This window comes from Spermophilus citellus, assembly GCF_964194105.1.
Source record: "Spermophilus citellus genome assembly, chromosome: 1".
Taxonomy (NCBI): Eukaryota; Metazoa; Chordata; class Mammalia; order Rodentia; family Sciuridae; genus Spermophilus; species Spermophilus citellus.
Genome location: NC_138182.1, coordinates 251,492,307 through 251,514,736, shown reverse-complemented (window position 1 = coordinate 251,514,736; position 22,430 = coordinate 251,492,307). Strand labels below are relative to the sequence as shown.

At 35.1% G+C, this 22,430-nt stretch overlaps 1 protein-coding gene across 6 annotated transcripts; it reads right to left on the bottom strand.

Moving 5' to 3' along the window:
• Window positions 1-708: 708 nt before the first annotated feature.
• Window positions 709-22,123, bottom strand: TMEM267 (transmembrane protein 267). Of its 6 annotated transcripts, XR_014022021.1 has the most exons (4): window positions 21,693-22,025; window positions 13,640-13,685; window positions 12,382-12,450; window positions 9,617-9,696 (listed from the first exon to the last, which is right to left on the bottom strand). XR_014022021.1 is itself a non-coding variant. In XM_081294637.1 (3 exons), the coding sequence occupies exons 2-3, from the start codon at window positions 9,623-9,625 to the stop codon at window positions 2,380-2,382; spliced, it is 651 nt and encodes a 216-aa protein (XP_081150763.1). In that variant the 5' UTR covers window positions 9,626-9,696; window positions 22,033-22,123; the 3' UTR covers window positions 709-2,379. The 6 variants fall into 6 exon arrangements, 5 of the variants coding, with proteins under 5 accessions (XP_081150763.1, XP_081150762.1, XP_081150764.1 ...); XM_081294637.1 differs by lacking the exons at window positions 12,382-12,450; window positions 13,640-13,685; window positions 21,693-22,025 and adding exons at window positions 709-2,715; window positions 22,033-22,123 and having other exon boundaries at window positions 9,311-9,696; XM_081294636.1 differs by lacking the exons at window positions 12,382-12,450; window positions 13,640-13,685 and adding an exon at window positions 709-2,715 and having other exon boundaries at window positions 9,311-9,696.
• Window positions 22,124-22,430: the final 307 nt, after the last annotated feature.

The window sequence follows — 22,430 nt, the reverse complement described above, 5'->3', positions numbered from 1 at the left end:
GCATAATTTCTTTGCTGTTTTCTTAGTTTAATGTTGCAGCCAACTCCTTTGAACCCAGTTCATCTCATCAGTGCAGGTCCATGGCGAGTTTGTCCTGTCTGCTCTCTTTTCTCTAAGGCTCACCTTAGTTATCTTCTTGGTCAGAGCTCCTTCCCCAGGCCTCTGTGAAGACTCTAAGCTGTTACCAGTTGGCAACACTTGGGGATGAGCAGAAAATTTTCAGTGGAAGCAGTTTCTACAAAGCCGGAAGGAATAACATAGCTCAAGAAAATAGCAGTCTGGGAAGTCAGATCAGTCAAACAGCCCAGAGAGACAGACAGTAAGTGAACAGACAATGTGTGTAGGATGGGAAAACAAGCAGGCAAACGAAATACAATACAACATGTGATGTTGCATTGACACAAATTCTTTCATTAGGAGCAAGAGCAAAGTGGTGACATGTGGAGATGATTGCTGGTTTCCTGGAGGTTCCAATCATAGCTTCAGGGACCATTTAAAGGAAGAGGAATGTTTCTGACAGTAGGGGTAAAAACTGAGGTAGACCCACACATGAAGTTTCCAGTTACTATTTAAGCAAAGAGTGATGGTCAAAGTGAATTCCCATTCTAATTAACAAAAAGTTGTACAATCCCCCAAATGCCAACATGAAATTCTTAAATAAGGCCCTTTAATTTTTTTTGTTTAATATAATTAAAGAAAAAAGTAGGGTTTTGTAATTTAGAACATGTTACACAGATAAGACTTTATTTCCATGAATTTCTTAAATCAAATAAATGCTTTTTAAAAATTTCTAAACAAATTTTCCCCATTATATAATGTACACTACTATACCACACAAATATACATAATCATTATTCTTAAAAAATAATAAATAACAGATAAGATCTAATAGACTGTAAAACATAACAGTAAGAAAAATGGTTACTTCTCTGAGGATCTTGAACCTCTCTAACAACTTAGAGAGTTCTCTTTAACAGATAATAAAACTCTGCTTTGGATAAGGCATTGCTTTCTTGGAGAATAAGGCACAACATTGCTAGCATGATAATTCACAAATCTGTAAGAAAATCTGAAGATGAGAGATAGCACATAGGTCACAAAGAAAAGAAGGTTTCCTCTGGGATACTGACTTTAATATCAAAGTAACATGAAACTGAGCACATATAAAGTCTATAGCAACTAAATTTTCCTCCTGTAATACATACTAATCATTTTAGTAGAAGATCCATCTGAAAGAACAAAGGAAAAAGCAAATTTCCTAAAACTACTTTTTTTAGAAAAAAAAAGTTATATCGCTGAAATATCAGGCAGATTTTAAAAAGATGATTTAATTAGTACAGTATTTTAGAACAGGGTATAGACAAAGTGATAGCAACTAAAACTATTTTAATGGCACAATCAGGAGTTTACCTTTAAAATGATATGTACCAGCATTTTGTTAATGCTATTTGTTAACAAACATCTTTTTAAATTTGGTTATGTTTTTTAAAACACTGACATGAGATTCTTGAGTGAAGATACTAAAAAATTCTAATTCAGTAAATGTAACTACAGTTAACATGTTATAACTATATCTTAAATAGATTTCTGAAATCATAACCTAGGTCTAATGTGAGTCACTGTCTTTTATGAATGTTATGATGTCTTACGAGGGCTCTGAATCAGATTTTGCCAGTAATCATAACTCATAAAGTACTTTAAAAGTTAAGTTTCTGTCAGAATTGATATATGTGGAACAAATATATGTTAGCCTTCACTATGCACCTTATTCATAATCTCATTTATTTTGGTCACTTCATTGTTTCAACATTTCAAGAAAAAGTAGACTCAAATATGGTTAACGTTCCATAAAATTGTCATCCTAAAATTTAAGCTTTTCATCAGGAAATGGACTAATTTACAAGCATAATCCCAGACAACTAACTGAATGTAAATCTAACAAAACTACTAATAAAGCCACAGAAACACAAGCAGCAATAAAAACATATCATGGCATAAGTAAGAGTCTAATATTGCACTAGAGTGACATATATGAGAGATAGAACAATTTTTTTATGGTATTAGGGATTGTACTACCACTGAGCTATATACTTCAACCCTTTTATTTTTTTTGAGAAAGGGTCTTGCCAAATTGAGGAACTCGTGATACTCCTGCCTTAGCCTTTAAGTTGCTGGGATTATAGGTGTGTGCCACCATACCCAACCACTATAAATAAAATTTTTAAGAAAATTATAGATAACTTTTTGAGCAAGAAGTACTCAAAAATTATAAAAATTAAACAATATAAGTATCTGTGTTTTAAAAATTCACTTTAATGTTGGCTACCCTTCATTATCATCATCTGAACCATTTACTTCTCTATGAGCCATGTAGTTACATCAGACATCAATATGAATTCCATGTTTTGAAGACATCACTTGTCTGGTCCCTGTTAAATACATAGCAAATGAACAGATATGAGGTAAAGATGATGTGGTTATCACATAAAGCCAGAATGGCAAAGGAGAAGTTTTTCCAAAAGGGCACATCCACAGGCCGTGACGAATTCCATCTCGAATATGGTGCGAGGTCCAGGATATGAATAACATCCAAGGAAGAAAACACCATGAATCTTTGAGCTTGAAAAGGTGCATAGTAAGCTTCAGGATCAGAACCACAACGGGTATCACAGTAGAGCAGTGAAAGAAAGGTCTTCGTGGAAGACTCAAAGCTGCCTGTGGGGGAAGCAGGAAGTATCGTTTCCTTCTTGGCAAAACAACACTTTATAGCTGCTTCTGAATCTTAACATATGCAAAGAAAATGTAAGGGAAGAATGCCACCTCAGAATACATATGCCACATTTATATAAAGCAAAGAAGATAAAAGCATGAGCAGGGTATCCTTTACATTAAAAATGAAACCAAGGCCTCAGGACACAGTGATTAATTTTTTAAGTTTTCTATTATTTGCTTAGAAAAGCCAACATATAAACATAGTTTATATCCTAAATATATGGTTTGTGTAGTTCTGATTTTTTTAATTTAAGCTTTTGATTGATTGGCACATAATAACTGTACATATTAATAGAGTGTAGTATGACATTTTAATATATGCATGTGATATGTGACGATCAGATTGGGGTAAGTGGCATAGACACCACTGTAAACATTTGTCATTTCTTTGTGCTGGAAAAATTCAAAATTCTTTCTATTAGCTATCTTGAAATATAAAGTTAATTTTTGTCAACCACAGTTACCCTACTATGCTACAGAGCATTAGAAGTTATTCTTCCTATGCAAATACACCCCTGCACCCATTAATTATCCTCTCTGTCATCCCTACCTCCTATAATTTGAATTTTTAACAATTTGCCTGGGACTCTAAGAGCAACAATAACAACAACAAAATCTCATGACCAAATAAAATATTCCTTATGTAATGAAGGCAAAAAGGAGAATGTTTTTATTATAACCATTCTGTATTAGCCAGAATACCTTCAAAATTTACTTACCATATTTAGAAAGAGCACATTATTTTAAACAAGTGTTCTAAAGTGGAGTTAAATAAACATCAATAAAATTTTAAAATCATTGCAAAAAATATAATCAATATTTGAACAAATGAAAATTTCAGGCTTAACCCCTGAATGATCTGTAAGATTTTGTTCCTATCCACCTTAAAGGCCAATTTGCAGTTAGGTGTCTCCTAGCAAAAAGAAAGTTGAGGATAGCAATGATCTTATAGGTCTGTGTCTCCCCACACATTCTCCAAAAACCTGCAGAACAAGAAGGACAAGGAAAAGTATACAAAGCCCAAACTCTCAGCATAGCTAGAAGTCAGAGAATGCTCCATCTCCAAGGTATCTGCTGTTAAGTATTAAAATAAACACCAAATCAATGGTCTCTCAAGCCCTCTCACCCCACCACAGCCAGAAAAAAAACTGTATTGAGAGAAAGGAAACCTAAGACTGACACAAAAGCACCATGAGAAAGAGAAATTCAATCTAAGAGTGAAAATACTAAAAAGGGGCCTGGTGACTACAGGGAAAGGATTTACCAGTGTACTTGATTCAAGGCTTTGAAAAGCATGGACTCTGGGGAAGAGAGTAAAAAAGAAGGGAAGGGGAAGGGTGCTCTTTGGAAACTGGGTGGCTGTTATGGTTTGGATGTGAGGTGGCCCCCAAAAGCTGACCTGTGAGACAATGCAAGAAGGTTTAGAGGAGAAATGATTGGGCCATAACCTTAACCTAATCAGTGAATTAATCCTTGATGGGATTAACTGGTGGTAGCTGGAGGCAGGTGGGGTGTGGCTGGAGGAAATGACTCATTGGGGGCGTAGCTATGGGATCTATATTTTGTATCTGGACATTGGAATCTCTGTCTCTGTTTCCAGATCATCATGTGAGACTCTTCCCTCTGCCACACTCTTCCTCTATTATGTCTTGTCTTGACTTGAGCCCTAAAGAATACAGCCTACTGTGGATTGAGACCCCTGAAACCATGAGCCCTCAAATAAACTTTTCCTACTTTACAGTTGTTCTGGTTGGGTCCTTTTAGTCACAATAGCGAAATAGCTAAAATAGTGGTGAAGGGATAAAGGAATGAGAAGAAAACAAAAAATTGGTTCCCTGTTCAAAAAAAGAAAAAATCACATAAAAAAAAGTTATCCTCTTAAGAGACTGTATCTTGTCACACTGTCAAATCAGATCACCTTTAACTAGGAATCTTGTAACCCATCCCCCATCAAGCTAGCATTCTTCAAATATCAGAATTCATTCCAAACTCGTCTTACTCCCCCTTCTTCTCCATATTTTAGGTTGTTTTACTTCTATTTCATTAGAATATATAACATTTCTGTATTATTATTCCACTTTTGTCTCTACCTTTGTAGTTATATATCCACAATACATTTGGTAAAACTATTAATGTAAAGGAAAAAATTTTAAGGCCTCTAAGCAAAATGACTAAATAACATAGAAAAGCAAGAGTTATTACAATGGCATTGGACTTACCAATGACAGCAAAACAAAGTAAGATAACAGAAGAACAGTATTTTCAAAATGCTCAGGGAAAGAAAATGTGAGCCAAGGATTTTATATTTAACAAAGCTGCCTTTAAACACCAAGGCTATAATAATAGTATGATATTAGCAACAATTTTAATATGTAGTATTTTTCTATTAGCAATTGTTTTAAATAAGGAAGAAGTCACAAAAAATGTAATCTTTCTGAGGAATCTATAAGCTTCACCCAAATAAGAAATGACTAAGAAAACCTGAGCAAACTGATTAATGATGAACATTTAATATTTTTAAGTGTAAATAAAAGACTTAAAAGTGAGGACAAGAGTATAAAAATAATATATAGATATTGTACGTTTTTAGAAGAAATAAAGCAACCAAAAAAATAGGAGGAGAAGATGGAGGAAAGAAAAAAGTAAAGTGAGCTCTAAGATTGTTGTTTAGCTGATAGCTGAGAATTAAAAGATACTATTAACAATTAACAAACAAGATATTTAAAGGTTAATTAAGAAAGTAGAAGCCTATAAGTATTAAAAAGATATATGAACAGAAATAATACTAGAATATAAATATAAGCCTTCCTAAAGAACAAAAGCAATTTTAAAAATAAAATGACAAAGAAAGTACATCATAGAGATAGGACTATACCAAATATAATACACATAATTGAACAAAATAATGGCCAATTTTAGACTAAACCTATCAATAATGTTTATAAATATGAATGGGTTTATCTCACTCATTAAATGAAAAAGACCTTCAATTTGGCAAAACCAAATCCAATGACATGCTGTATATTAAGGGAAAAAAATAAAATAAAATTCAGAAAGGCCCAAAACAAAAGGGCAAAAGCAAAGCAAATAAGAAATAGGGGTGGTGATACTGATATCAGACAATCATAATTTGAGTAAAAAGCAATAAATTATCTTTAAAAAGCCACTAAAGGGCTGGGGTTGTAGCTCATTGGTAGAGGGCTTGCCTAATATGTGTGAAACACTGGATTCAATCCTCAGCACCATATAAAAATGAATAAGTAAAATAAAGGTGTTGTGTCCACCCACAATTAAAATAATATTTTTAAAAAGCTTCTAAAATCTACATTTCACCATGAAAATATAACTAATGAATATCTATATGCCAAATAATACAGCAACAATTTTTTAAAGACATAAGGCAACACAGAAACACTCTAATAAATAAAGAGGCTTATATATAGTGCCATCCAAGAGAGATCAAGAGAGGAATAAGGAAAGGCAGAGAAGACACAAGCCATATAGTCAATAGAATTTATCTTACAGAATTATATACTCTGAAAACAGAGAAATACACATTCTTCTTCAAGTGTTCATGAAACATTTGAAGAAACCAATCACATATTAATGAATACAAAGAAAACAAATTTCAAAAAGAAATGCACAAATAATTAAAAATATTAAATAATTATATAAGAAAAAGGGCCATACACCTTGAATTTTTTTTAATTCAAAAATAAGGACCAATGTAATGTTATGCTATACAATTTGTACATCATCCTATTAATTAAAACTTAAATTTTTTTATTGAACAACTCTTTTAAAAAAAGGAGAATACAAACAGAATTACAAGGTTTTTCAAAACTAATCACACAAAAAAACTTCAAATTAGAAACCATGGAATACATTTAAAGTACAATTAGAAAAACTTCATAACCTTAAATCCCTATCAGTAAAAGTAATATAGCAAAAATAGATGAATTATATTCCCAACTAAAGAGATTTCGAAAAGTGTAAACCAAAATAAAGTTTGAGGAATAAAATAGTAAAGATCTTGTTGTAGATATATCATTCTTTCTAGTACTCTGCAATTACAAAGAGCACAAGAGTGAACAACGTGTGTGTGTGTGTGTGTGTGTGTGTGTGTGTGTGTGTACTGTTAGAGGTACATCTTTTCTTTTATGCTTTGAGAACCAGACAGAAAGACTTCTGAATAGATAATCAGCTAACTAAATTTGAACAGTGTTCTAAAATTTTCATTAAAAGCAATATACATAGGAAAATGATAGATTTTATGATAGCAGGATTATTTCAAGTAGATAAGCTATAATCTTTCTGATGTGAAAATAAAGTATACTGTACAGAAAACCACACATGATCATTATCAGAACCTTATTTCTGAATAAAGTTCAGATGAACAACACAGTTTCTGATGGGTTTAAGAGAACTTCTATAGAAAACTTCACATCTAAATCAATTCATTTCCTTCCACCACAGAGCACTTTCATGCACTATAATAAGAAAAGGTAAGTTTGTAATCCTTGTTAGTAAAAGATTAATCATGGCGTTGTTGAAAAGACCGATAAGACATTTAACAGGAAGCACATGGTTTTCACTGGCAGGGTGGGGTCAAGCAGCTTACAGTAAGTATTTCAAAAACCAATAACCTGACACCAAGATGATTCATGGTTATGCTCTGGATCTGTGCTGAGGGATACTGATTTTTCACATTTTTATTTATGAATATAAAAAGATGATTAAAACAACCTCAATATATTCTTGTTGCTTGTCTGATTTCTGAAATGTCAGTGTAGATTCTCATGAATAGAAAAGGAAGAAAATGGCCTATCATACAGGCAAAAATAGATCACTGTCATGAATACTTACTGAGTTTTGATATTTATTGCTGATAATCATGTGCCACCTGATAGTGAATGTGAAAAAAAATTCTAAAACTTCATTCAATAGACCAATGTAATACTATGCTACAGGTTTTGTGCATAATTGTATTTAATCCTCATAACCACCCTATGAGTTAGGTGGTATTTTAGAGGACATGGAGACTTGAAAAGGCAAGAACTTCTTCCATGTTGTGCAGTTAATAGCAAAGCTGGGATTTGGTACTGGATTTGACTCTATATCTCATGAATTCATGAAACCAGTACTTGTTTTTATAAAAAAAATATTTATTTTTTAGTTGTAGTTGGACACAATACCTTTATTTTATTATTTTTTATGTGGTGCTAAGGATCAAATCCAGAGCCTGGCACGTGCTAGGTGAGCACTCTACTGCTGAGCCACAACCCCAGCCCCAAACTAGTACTTCTAAATGAACTTTTAAAATATATTTATTAAACTTAAATGTTTTTCAAAATTAAAACAGGATAAGTTCCAGAAGAATGCGTTTATGAATTACATTTTCTATAAGGCTTCATAGCTTATCCCTATCTCTGCTAACATTTATTATTGGCTGTTTACCAGGCCATGACATTCAACACGCTCATTTATCCCTCACAACAACCCCATGAGGTAAATAATAGTATAATTTACATTTTATAGATGAAGGAATGAAAACTTAAAGAACAAAAGTGCTCTGCTAACTTCACACAACAAGGATTCAAACTCAAATCTTCTGATTCCAATTTTAAGCAAAAATGTTATGCTGTCTCTACTTAGAGAAAAAAAAATAAGTTAAATTTCGTTTTTAATTGATAATTACTGAATTCCTTACTGAGTAAGTTTCTAAGTAAGTTAGACAACTTCTGAGAAATAGCTGGTATTTGATACATAATAGGAAGAGTAATACTTTCTCATTCATTCTACAAATATTTACTCAACACCTACTAGGTGATCCAGGTACTGTTCTAGGTCAGTGGCTTCTGAAGCAAAGTTCTTGCTTTATGAGTCTATATTTGTTTCCTGAAAGTTTATAGGTCATAAACGTGCCAAGGATAGGCAAATCTGACATTTAGACAACATTATCTCCACTAGACATTATTAGATAATATTATCCTCCACTGTATTTTAGACAGTTCATCGATATGCATGCCTTTGGTCCCAAGAGGGACTGAAGGAATTCAAGTCATTCTCCAGGACTGAGAACCACCATAAACTATTCAACTTCCATGGTGCATTTAGGAGCTGCACATTAACTGTAAAACATGAAGAATAAGGGGAAAAATTTAAGTGTAGTCCTAAAGAAAGGTCACTGATGCAAAAAGAACCGAAAATGATTCCTGTTAATTAGTTTGCTATTACATCCCTTGTAAGCTAACACTGAACTTCTCAGGTATAATTAGAGGATCCTTACTCCATGTGCATCCATGGCACTTTGTAGTGGCAAATAATCTGATTATCAACATGCCTGTGTGCATCTTTAGGGAAGTACTAAGTACTCAAAAAAGCTGAATGAATGGGCTTTCTTACTGTAAAATAAGACTCTAGCTCTAGACATTTTAAAATACGCTCTCTAGCTCTTTAGTTTTCATGCTATGAAGTAATCTGTAAAGTACAAAATAAATTAAAGGAAAAGGCCAGAAAAATTAAACATGCTTCTTACCTTTAAAGACAGAGATCTAGCTAGAAGAAAGTGGTCCACATCAATAACAGAGGCTAAAAATCCAGCCAAAATGATTTCTCCAAAGTCAGTCTTCTTCTTGATTCCAATGACTATTGCCCATGACCACATGCCAATCACACAATGTATTGCATTATCTGAGAGGGCACGAAGCCAGTCATTTTGTTGGATTATGGAAAACTGAAGAAGTTTGTCAGCTACTAAGCAAAACATCCCCAGACCAAGGCTAGAAATAAGAGACTCAGTGCTACAAGACTGCAATAAAGCATGAGTCTTCTCAGTCTCAGATGCCATCATAAACAATATGTTAATATATACTAAAAGCCATTAGGAACAAACAGTATATTCTTGTTTTCATTTCTAGAACCCTAAAATAAAAAGCAGAGACAAATATTAATGAAGACTACAGACTGTCATATAATATTTAAACAGAATATCAGCATAACTTCACAAATATAAAAACCAAGTGGTAAAAACTAGCATTTCTTACATGTTGTATACAATATGTCATGTGGCCCAAGTATAATAGATTAGTTTCACAGGAACAACAGTTTATTTTTTATTTATTTTAAAATATTTTGTTTAGTTGTAAATGGACACAATACCTTTATTCTGTTTATTTATTTTTATGTGGTACTGAGGATTAAACCCAGGGCCTCACACATGCTAGGTGAGTGCTCTACCACTGAGCCCCAGCCCCAGCCCCAGCCCCAGCCCTGGGAACAATAGTTTAAATGGTAGTATATAACAAGGAGAATTTCACAAAAGCCCACTGACTGTAATCTGTTACCTTGGAGTCATCAAATAGTTCTGTTTCTGAGAATGTTATGACATCTTGGACATGCACTGTGTCTGAGTACTTAATAACTACTTCCCATACTTATTTTGACAACAGAGTCCCCTCCCTTTGGGAAAACTGTGTATCATTATACCTAAATTCCAGAGTTTATCAATTGAGTTCCTTATCTCCTTTAAAAGAGTGACAATGTAAAGATGAGGGTTACCCAAGCTGGGCCTATCAGACTTCACTTCAGAATTTTCCTAAGTAAAGCTGGTGGGAAAAATTCCTTTTCTTGGAGGCCACAGACTCCAATACATGAAACAGCACAGGAAAATAAAATCCAGAAGAAACAAAAAGAGAAAAAGCTAAGAGAATTATGAGAACATCAAGTCCTTAGGTCCAATTGCAGGTTTCTCAGAACTTCCCTAGTTCTTGCAGTTTACCATTCTAATAATAATAATAATAATAATAATAATAATAATAATAATAGTCATTGTTGTTATTATTATTTGGAGGTACTAGGGATTGAATCCAGGGACATTCTGCTACTGAACTATATCCCCAGCCCTTTTTATTTTTTGAGACAGGATCTCACCAAGTTGCCCAGACTGGTCTCTAACTTGTGATCATCCTGCCTCAGCCTCTGAGTAGCTAGTATTACAGGTATGAATCACCCAGAACTCTCAAACACTGATAGTGGGGGGAAAAAAATGGTACCATCACCTTGAAAAATTTTTTTCAAACTCTCAAAAAATGACACATTTCTACCATATGGCCCAGTCATTCCACATCTAGGCATTCTCTCAAAGGAAATGAAATACTTATAAATGAATGTTCATAACAATCTTATCTGCATTAGTTCCAAACTAGAAACAACACAAATGTTCATCAAGTAAACAATTTAATGAAATATGGAATAAAAAGAAATGTGATATACATAAAACAGAACTGAATCTCAAAATAATTATAGTAAGTGAAAGAAGCCAAAACAAAATTATGTAGTTAAACCCCACAAAACGATATAACCTAAAGGATGAACCCTAAAGAAAATTAAGGACTTTAGTCATTAATAATGTACCAATGTTGGTTCTTTAGTTATAACAAATGTACCAAAATGTGTACAGTAGAAAAGGGAGTATATTGGAACTTTCTGCAATGTCTGCTTAATTTTTTTCTGTCAATTAAAAGCTGCTATTTAGGTTTATAAAGTCCTAGTAATTTAAAAATAACAGTCATTAATTTTAAAATATATTAATTTATGAATTTTAAAATCTATTAATTTAAAAAATAAATGAAGCAAACATTATAATTGTTAAATCTAGGGAATGGGTGTAGTGTAGTTCATTATTCTGCTACTGTTCTCTACTTTTCTGTATGTTTAAAATTTTCATTTAGAAATATGTTTTTAAATGAGCACATAGTATGATTCCATTTACATAAAATTCTAGAAAATGTGAGCTGATTCATAGTGACAAATGCAGGTTAGTTGTTTCCTGGGGACATGAATACAAGGATTAAAAAGAAGCAAAAGGAAACTTTGGGAGAGAAGTGTACACTCATTTTGATTGGGGTGAAGTTTCTGGGCTTAATGCAGATGTCAAAATGTTTCAAACTGTATATTTTAAATATATAGAATTGGGCTGGGGATGTGGCTCAGTGGTAAAGTGCTTTGCCTAGCATGTGTGAGGCACTGGGTTTGATTCTCAGCACCACATATAAATTAAATAAACAAATAAATAGAGAGAGAGAGAGAGAGAGAGAGAGAGAGAGAGAGAGAGATTGATTAAATGTCCATAGTATACCATTTTAAACATATAAATAAATAGTTAATTGCATGAAAGCTATAGATATACGCCAACAAAATATATTGATAATGCAAAACTGCAAGTTTTCATGAAAAAGGAACAATCTGAAAATAAGAAATTATGAAAAATGAAAAACCTGACCAATTAAAAAGTCAACAGGAGCAATGAATAGTAGAATGAATGTTTCATAAAAAACCAGAATAAGTTAATAGCAACACATTCAAATAATTTTTCCAAAGTATAGGGAGAAAATAAAAAGACAAAGATCTGAGTAATGAAAGAAAAAGAAAAAACCCTCAGAAATTCGGTCAAAACAAAAAAGCCACCTGCAAAAGAAACAGAATGTGATCATTATCATCCCTAAGTGCCAGTATATTATGGAGAAACATTTATAGAGCTCTGAGAGAAAAGGATCATGACTATAGGACTGTTACTTTTGTGACAATCATGAATTTTAAGAGTTTTACCTTAGAATTTATAACACCTGTGTATGATTTTAGGGGACGATGGGGTTGAAGAATAGATGTTCTGAATCTCTGTGCAAGAGAAATAAAGAAAACTTGATCAATACAAAATGAAAAGAAAAAAAAAAAAAGAAAAGAAAACCTTACTCCTTTTCCAGCTCCCTCCAAAAGCAATAGGAACCAAAGATATCAACTATAAATACTTGGACAAATGTTAATTTGTTAAATTTCTCTATAAAGAGGCAAACATAATTAGACTAGAACGAAAGGAAACAGCCACTGTTACTAATCATAAGAGAAAACCTCAAATGAAACATCTTAATAATATTTACATATAGAAATGAGAAAAAACATGTCTGAAAAAACAAAACAAAATAAAGCAACAGTGGTAATATTAATATCAAACATAATTCAAGGCAAAAATGATTAAGTAGAACTAAAAAGGATAAAAAATTCACATCATAGTAACATTATACAAAATTACATAAGTTATATATAAGGTCAGAGGACGTTTACCTATCAATAAGGCAGTAAAACATAAATTTAATCAAGCAGTCAAAAAAAGGTACAACTGTGGGGCATGGTAGTGCATACCTATAATCCCAGAGGCCCAGTAGGCTAAGGTAGGAGGATCCCAAGTTCAAAGTCAGCCTCAGCAACTTAGTGAGACCCTGTCTCAATACCAAAAATAATAAGAGCTGGGGATTTAGCTCAGTGATTAAGCACCCCTGGGTTTAATCCTTAGAGAGAGAAAGGGAGGGAGGGAGGGAGAGAGGGAGGGAGGGAGGGAGGGAGAGAGAGAGAGAGAGAGAGAGAGAGAGAGAGAGAGAGAGAATGCAGTAGCCTAATTAGCTCAAAAAATGTAAATATAAACAGTGTACAAGTAATACCTTTGGACTCAAAAGACTTGTCTTTCAAGTGTTTATGCTGTAAAATTATTTCCGAAAAGAAAAGAGAGAATAAGGACTCTGTCTACTTTGTTTACCTCCATATCCTCAGCCTATACTAGGTGCTAAATATTTGTTGAATCAACAAATGAAAAATTATCATATACTGTACCTGTAATGTACAAGGTATTATATATGGTTAGTTGAAAGGCATTCAGTAAAATTTAACATCCATTCCTGGGAATTTGCATTTTAAGCAAGTATGTATTCTAGATAATTTCTATGTTCACTAAACATTGAGAACTGCTGGTTTACCAAAAATGTTAAGACCACTTAGTTTAGAAACCAAAATGATGAAAAACTAGAAATATTACCTTAAAAGTTAAAAACAGCATAGCTGTTGTAACACTGTTCTGGCAACTTTAATCAAGGCAATGGGGGGGATAAGAAAAAAAAAACATTATTACATTATCAGAAAAAAAGATAACTACATTAGTTTGCAGGTGAAATGACTGCCCTCCAGGAGGACCAATTGAAAACTGTTGGAATATAAGTTGAAAAAACATGGAAAATTCAAGATAAATACTAAAATGATTTTCAATAGGCCAGAAATAATCATAAGAAAAAATGGGAACATAAATATTTACAATAAAAACAAGTCCAAACATCAATGAATAAACTAAACAGGAAATGTATATGAAGAAAACTACCCAACTTTACTAAAGGATGAAAAATAGCAATTTTCTTGCAGAGGCAGCTGGCAGCACAAGTCTTCCCAAAAGGAAGAAATCTTCACCCAAGGAGGAAACAGGTAGTGATCCAAAAGAGGCAGGCAGCAGGAGCGTCTCCAAGAAAAGGCGGAAATTCTCTTCTTAGGAGGAGCGGGTCAGCAGTGGGCCTGAAGAGGCTGCTAGTGGCAAGAGCAGTGCCAATAAAAAGAAAAAAAGTTCCAAAAACCGTCTCAGGATGATTAGAATGAGCATTCCTGGTACAGAAAGGTCATACCCCATAGTGACATTTCCCAAACCAATAAAAACAAATTCACATATAAATACAAAAATCAATTGACTAGAGTTCTGGTGGCTTTGTATTATGTCAACTCAGATGAACTGGACTTATATTTCCCTTCCTTGTATAGTTCTGGGTAGTGAGGGCCACAGGAGACACTATGCCTGACACCTGAAAGGAGTAGTCATATTTTTTAGTTTGAAGGTTGGTGCAGGTCACACTGTGGAACGTGAACATCTTGTTGCTGATCTGAGCTTACTTGTTGGCGTGGGGAAGCAGCTGGAACTGCAGTTCCTTCAGCTCCCATCCAATCTTCTTTTTTAGGGTCTCCAAAACCTGGGCCTACACAGCTCCAAGGTCAAAGTGTCAGCTTTTCCTGCAGATCCCCCATAGCATTAAAACTGGAGTTGGTGCATGTGGCAAAAATTTGCTCCCAAATAGGCTCTCTCTTCACCTCCTTGTTTCTTTTGCTGAGAAGCAGCTTTTTAGTAAATCCATCCCATTTATTAATTCTTGATTTTATTTCTTGCACTTTAAGAGTCTTGTTAAGAAAGTTGGGGCCTAGGCTGGGGATGTGGCTCAAGTGGTGGCGCGCTCGCCTGGCATGCGTGCGGCCCGGGTTCGATCCTCAGCACCACATACAAACAAAGATGTTGTGCCCACCGAAAACTAAAAAAAATAAATAAATAAAGATTATAAAATTCTCTCTCTCTCTCTCTCTCTCTCTCTCTCTCTCTCTGTCTCTCACTCTCTAAAAAAAAAAAAAAAAAAAAAAAAAAAAGTTGGGGCCTAATCCGATATGATGAAGATTTGGGCCTACTCTTTCCTCTATTAGGTGCAGGGTCTCTGGTGTAATTCCTAGGTCCTTGATCCACATTTGAGTTTATTTTGTGCATGGTCAAAGATAGGGGTTTAGTTTCATTTTGCTGCATATGGATTTCCAGTTCTCCCAGCACCATTTGTTGAAGAGGCTATCTTTCCTCCTATGTATGTTTTTAGCACCTTTGTCTAGTATGAGATAACTGTATTTATGTGCGTTTGTCTCTGTGTCTTATATTCTGTACGATTGGTTTACATGTCTATTTTGGTGCTAATACCATGCTGTTTTTGTTACTATAGCTTTGTAGTTAGAGCACTAATCTCCAGGATATATAAAGAACTCAAAAAACTAAATACCAAAAAACAAACAATCCAATCAATAAATGGGCTAAGGAGCTGAACAGACACTTCTCAGAAGAAGATATATAATCAATCAAAAAACGTATGAAAAATGTTCAAAATCTCTAGTAATTAGAGAAATGCAAATTAAAACTACTCTAAGATTTCATCTCACACCAGTCAGAATGGCAGCTATTATGAATACAAACAACAATAAGTGTTGGTGAGGATGTGGGGGAAAAGGTACACTCATACATTGCTGGTGGGACTGCAAATTGGTGCAACCAATCTGGAAAGCACTATGGAGATTCTTTATAAACTTGCAATAGAACCACATTTGACCCACCTATCCCACTCCTGGATCTATACCCAAAGGACTTAAAATCAGCATACTATAGTGATGCAGTCACATCAATGTTTATAGCAGCTCAATTCATAATAGCAAAACTGTGGAACCAACCTAGATGCCCTTCAACAGACGAATGGGTAAAGAAACTGTGGCATATAAACACAATGGAATATTACTCAGCATTAAAGGAGAATAAAATTACGACATCTGCAGGTAAATGGATGGAGTTGGAGAATATCATGCTAAGCGAAGTAAGCCAATTCCAAAAAACCATAGGCTGAATGTTCTCTCTGATAAATGGATGCTGATCCATAATGTGGGGGGGATTGGGGAAAATGGAGGAACTTTGATTGAGCAAAGGGGAGGGATTGGGACATGGGGGCAGGAAAGATGGTGGAATGAGATGGACATCATTACCCTAGGTACATGTAGGACTGCAAATTATGGTGCAACGCTATACTGCATACAACCAAAGAAATGAAAAGTTGTGCTGCAATTGTATACAATGAATCAAAAATGTATTCTGCTGACATATATACCTAATTAAAATTAATTAATTAATTTTTAAAAATAAAATAAATGACTCTTAAAAAAAAAAAACCCTGAAGTTGGTGAGAGGCTGATGCAGGCTACATTTTGTCCCATGGATTTCATGTAAGAAAAATAAGTATCTAAATAATAACATGGGCTATGTATATAAACAGGCAATTTAGAAAAATAAGAAATACAAATGGTCAAAAAGTAAAAAAAATTATCGAAATATTTCACCTTCATCTTAATGTGATTCAACATAAAATTGACAAAAGATTACTAATACTCTTGTTTTGGTAGTAGTGGAAGAAATGATCGCTCTCACAGATTACTAGCAAGAATATATATTCAGGGTTGTGGCTCAGTGGTGAAGCACTTGCCTCGCATGTGTGAGGCCCTGGGTTCCATCCTCAGCACCACATATGGATAAAAGAATAAAATAAAGGTATTGTGTCCATCTACAACTAAAAAATTATTTTTAAAAAATCCCTTCTAGTAGATGATTTGATTACATATCAAAAACCAATAAAAACGAGCAAACACTTTTGACTTAGCACTTCCAATTCTAGGTCTTTGTCATAAAAAAATTAGATTAATGCAAAGAGCTATACAAAGAAGTTAAACATAGTATTGTTTGCAGGAAAAGTTAAAAACAATATACATTTCCAAAATACATAACTTCTGAATAAATTCCACATATTAAAGCTATTAAATACTTATTCCTTTGGTGCTGGGGTTATGACTCAACAGTAGAGTGCTCGCCTTGCACATGCGAGGCCCTGGGTTCAATCCTCAGCACCACATAAAAATAAATTAAATAAAGGTATAAAAATTTTTTAAAATAATACTTATTCCCACTAGGCACAGTAGTGCACACTGGTAATCCCAGCAACTCAAAGACTAAGGCAAAAGGATGGCAAGTTTGAGGAAAGTCTCAGCAACTTAGCAAAACCCTGTCTCAAAATAAATAAAATAAAATGGGCTGGGGGTGTTGCTCGGTGGTAAAACATCCCTGAATTCAATTCCCAGTACAAAGTTAGAAAAAGAAAAAAAGAAAGAATAAACCAACAACATAAAAAAAAACATTATGCCCATATTTGTGTACATAGAAAAATGGGTAATAGATGTTACATTTTAAAAGAAGACAGCCTATAAAATAGTAGATAAAATATTAGTTTTATTTTAAAATACATACATATTATATTAGCTTTTCAACATTACAACAAACTACCTGAGAAAATCAACTTAATAAAAAGAAAGTTTATTTTGGCTCATGGTTTCAGTCCACAGTCATTTGGCCCTGTTGCTTTTGGCCTGTGGCAACAAAGGACACTGTGGTGGTAGTACACAGTGGAGGAGGCTTATTTACCTCCTGGTAGTCAGTAAGCAAAAAGAAAGAGGAGGAAGGGGCCAGGGTCCCAGTATCACCTTCAAACAAACTCCTCCCAATGACCTCCTTTAATAGGTCCCATTTCCTAAAGGTTCTCACCATCTCTCAACAGGCCCACAGGCTGACAACCAAGCCTTTAATAGATGGTTTTTGGGAACACTCCTGATCCAAATTATAGCACTTAGATGTACTAAAATCAGGATGTTGTTCATTTGGTTTGTTTCTCAGTGATGGGATCACAAATATGATAATTAATTTTTTCCTTTTTTTTATTTTCTAAAAATTTTCAATGTCTTACTATTATAGCCATAAACTAGTAAAGCTATTTTAAAAACTTAAAGCCAGAAAGTCAGCCTCTTAAAAGTATAATAAAAAATTGAAATATATTTATGACATTGTAAATATGTACTAATAAAAAGAGTAAAATATATAATATTAGTCATAATAATAAAATGTACAGAGCTGGAGTTGTAGCTCAGAGATAGAGCACCTGCCTAGCATGTGTGAAGCACTGGTTCGATATAAATAAATGAAATAAAGTTCCATCATAAACTAAAAAAAAAAAAAAAAAAACTATGTACAATCTCATAAGTTAAAAATTTGGTGGAGGTGGGGACTGGGAATTGAACTAAGGGGGCACTCGACCACTGACCCATATCTTTAGGCCTATTTTGTATTTGACTTAGAGACAGGGTCTCACTGAGTTGTTCAGTGCCTCATTGTTGCTGAGGCTGGCTTTGAACCCACAATCCTCCTGCCTCAGCCTCTTGAACCGCTGGGATTATAGGCATGTGCCACTGAACCAGGCTTCGTACAATATAAAAAACTTGTTCATTGTTGAATATTAGTTGATACATAAAAAATCTGCACTACTGGGAGCAGTGGCCCATACCTGTAATCCAGTGGCTCACGAGGCTGAGGCAGGAAGATTACAAGTTCAAAGTCAGCCTCAGCAACTTAAGAAGGCCCTAAGCAACTCAGCAAGACCCTATTCTTAAATCAAATACAAAAAAGAACTAGGGATGTGGTTCAGTGGTTAAGCACCCCTGGGTTCAATACTCAGTACCCCCCACCAAAAAAAAAAAAAAAAAAGTCTGTACTAAGACTTCTCTATCTTTGCATGAAATAAATTTAGGTTCCTTATGTAGAGAAAAACTATTTTATTAATGATAATGGAGCCTACGACAATCCTTAAATTCTTAGTTATTTACAACAATAAAAAAATATTTTCTAAAGCACTAAAATTTGGGTTATATTTTATAGATTCTTCTGGTACTTTCAACTAAAACATATGAACAAAATGTAAAAGGTACTTCCATTAAAAGATTGTGAATCCCTTGTATAAACCTCAGGATGTATAATGCCCAAAATTATGATTGTTAATCATTGTCTCTACTTTAGAAAATAAACAAACATTTGACCCTTCAATGGATAAAGAAGTTAATGTGTTTAAAGATTTAAAGCATATAAAATTTATAAAAATATTCCCTTGAACCAAAGATAGATGCTATTGTTCACTTAGCTGGATAGAACCGAGACACAGAAAGTTTGAATTAATGGCCAAGCCAGAGAGTCACAGCAGCTGCAGGAATAATACCTCTTTCAAGAACCTGTAGTCTCACCCCAGAAGGCAGACAAAAATAAAAGGTTAATATTTAACTGAAAATTCATTATGTCTCTATAATCCACTGTATTGCATCTTCTTTCACTCATGAAACTATTTTTTATGAGCACAATATTTAACCATTACCCTGGATTTTTCATTAGTTCAGATTTTAAAAGGACTGGACAGCTAACAATAGTCACAAATAAAAATCAATTACTTCATATATTTAAAAGATGCAAATTTAAAGTGATGGTAAATAGGAAAACTTACTGATTACAAATAACCATATCAAAATTTATGAATAGGACTATATACACATAATAGGGCAGTAAAAATGTGTTTTATAACTGGAAAGTATCAAATAGATTGCTTGATGATAGGGGGATAAGAAGCTCCTGAGTGACCTTGGAAGCAGATCCCTCAGCCTGTCAAGCCCTCAGAGGCTTACAGTCCCCACCACCAATAAGAGGACAACTTCAGGAGACCCAACAGTCTTTCTTAAGTCCTGATTCATAGAAAGAATGAGATGATAATTGTTTTTTTTTTTTTTTTTGTAGCACTAGATACCTATAACAGTGAAATACAGGTCCCTAGAACAGTCTGTTTTTAAGATAGACCTGTTCCAGGAACACATATTTCTGGCAACTATTCCACTCCAACTATTGGTGCATATATTTAACATCTCTGGCTTAGATTCTAAATATGAGAAAGCTGGATGTAATTATTATAATTCCTCTATTTATTGTTTCTGATTAGAACATTGCTACAGTCTATAAAGGGGTGAACGTTCCCCAAAGGCTGATGTGTTGGGAGGCATGGTTCCCAAGGTGAGGATATTAAGGAGGTGGTTGGATCTTTAAGAGATGGGACCTCATGGGAGATCCTTAGGTGTCTGCAGGCCCAGCTCTTGAAAGGGATTAAAGTAGTTCTTGTAGAATCTTTGGTAGTTTCCCTGAAAGGGTTGTTAATAAAAACCTCAGCTGGCCCCACCCCAGCTCTCTGGCTTCCTATATCCTGATTGCTTGCTCTTACTCGGTGCTGCATCTGTGGGGAATGGATGAAGCCAAGAGGCCTCTCACCAGAACTGAGTAGATAACAGACACCAAATTCTTGAACCTCTGAAACTGTAAGTAAAATAAATCTCTTTTCTTCCTAAAGTTAGCTACCTGAAGGATTTTGTTACAGCAAAGAAAAATAAACTAATATAGAACCTAAGTGTGCTCATTTTTCTTAATCCATTTTCTTTCATTTCCACTTTCTACTCATCCCACTACAAATAAAATGAACCCCTGAACTTCCTAAACTTCGAAGCTTTATGTTTATTTTACTCCTTCACTTTTGTTGGGAATGTTCCTGAAGAGCAATAATTATAATTTTCTTTTAAACTTGTCATGCATAAAATCTGATGTGCTTAAGTTGTTGAACAAATGTTTCATTATACTAATACAAGAGGTGAACACATAAGCAATCCTTAGGTTGTGAGTATTCCTTCCAGATTTCTGCAGCAGGGTGTGAATGTGGTGCTGGGGAATTGAACCCAGGAGCTTATGCCTACCAGGTAAGCGCTCTACCATTGAGCTACATCCCCAATTAATCCTCTGCCTACAAAAATATTTAGATTGATCTCTTTACTACAATAGCCAGACACCCATACCTAGACACCCATACCATAAATTCTTCTCTGTAACTTGCAGAAGACACTTTCTCCAGTGGCCCAACAACAGTCCCATTACAGCAAATGCCATTAACTACTGGGCATTCAAAGGACAGAATAGTAACCCCCCCCCCCCCAACTCTATAAACACATAATTAGTTGGTCTCTTGAAGTATATGCTACCGTGTTTTGTTTGCTACTCATCTCTTAAACATTATTTCTACCCAAACAAATAAGAAAAAAATTCAAAGTAAATCTCATCTTCTGATTCAATCTTCCTGAGTCCCACCAATATCATAAATTTACAAAAGGTAAAAGTAGTCAAAATCCAAAAAACTTCCTTTATCACGTTTTACAAATAAGTCCTCTTCACTAACCTGCAGTTGCTGTGAAACTTCATTTCTTTAATGCTAAAACACCAAAAGCAGGTGCCAAATCTAATGCACATAATTGGTAAAGGTAGAAAGCAGAAATCTTGCTCACATTTACTGAAACTTTATAGCCATGAGATCTCGGCACATAAAATTTTTAGTTTCTATGATCGCTACAAATAAAACATACAGTTCTTAATTTCAACATGTTCAGCAAATTCCCAGTCATGTTTTTCTGAGGTTGGTGTGATGCAATGATTTTTAGAATGTCAATTTAAAAAATGGGATAGAAGTCCTGGGGTCTCTTGGAAGGGACCATATCAAACATCACTGAACCCAGGGCTCGAAGGTCTCTTCTACCTGTTAAAGAAGGTAGTGGGCTCCTTCTGCAAGACTCCCGCACCCTGCCCAGGGCCAGGCCAACGCCAAGGGCGCAGAGTCCTGGAAAGGTTGGGTGTCTACGGGATCCAGAAGGTGCCGAAGCCGGAGGGAAGAGTTGGGGCTCCGCGCAGACCACTGGGCCACCAGACAGCGCCGGCCCGCGGTCAGGCACACCCGGAGTATCTTCCCTCCCCGCCCCTTCAACCAGGACCTGCCAGGTTTCAGCGTCGGACGGGCCCAGCCTCTGGCTTCCCTCAGTGCGCAGTTTCGCGTCCATTCTGTCCCCTCCCGTCCGACCCCTAGCAGCAGCTATACCCACCCTCAGTTCTCGCAGCTGCAGCGCGCAGCGGCCCCACCCCTGGGTCGGCACCATTGAGACGCCGGTTGCCGGCCAGAGAAGCCCTAGCTTCAACGTCCGCCCAGAGGACGCCGGGAAACCGGCCCTTTTCGGAGCGGAGAGGAAGCGATACTCCGGTGCATGATGGTTGATCCTGTGGGTGCCTTGAACAAACCACAAACCTCCCTAAAAGAAACCTTTGGACGACAGGGTAGGAGGTGGAAAGTGCGTTCTTGGTTTCCTTCTGTCAAACCTCAAACCTCAGGATTCGTTTCTCCGCTTAAGTGGTTTCAAGTCTTAACCGCTAACCTCCCCACGACGCACCCAAGTGGAGGCTGGGAAGCTGGGGACCGAGAAGTGGCTTCACCTAATGTGGGACG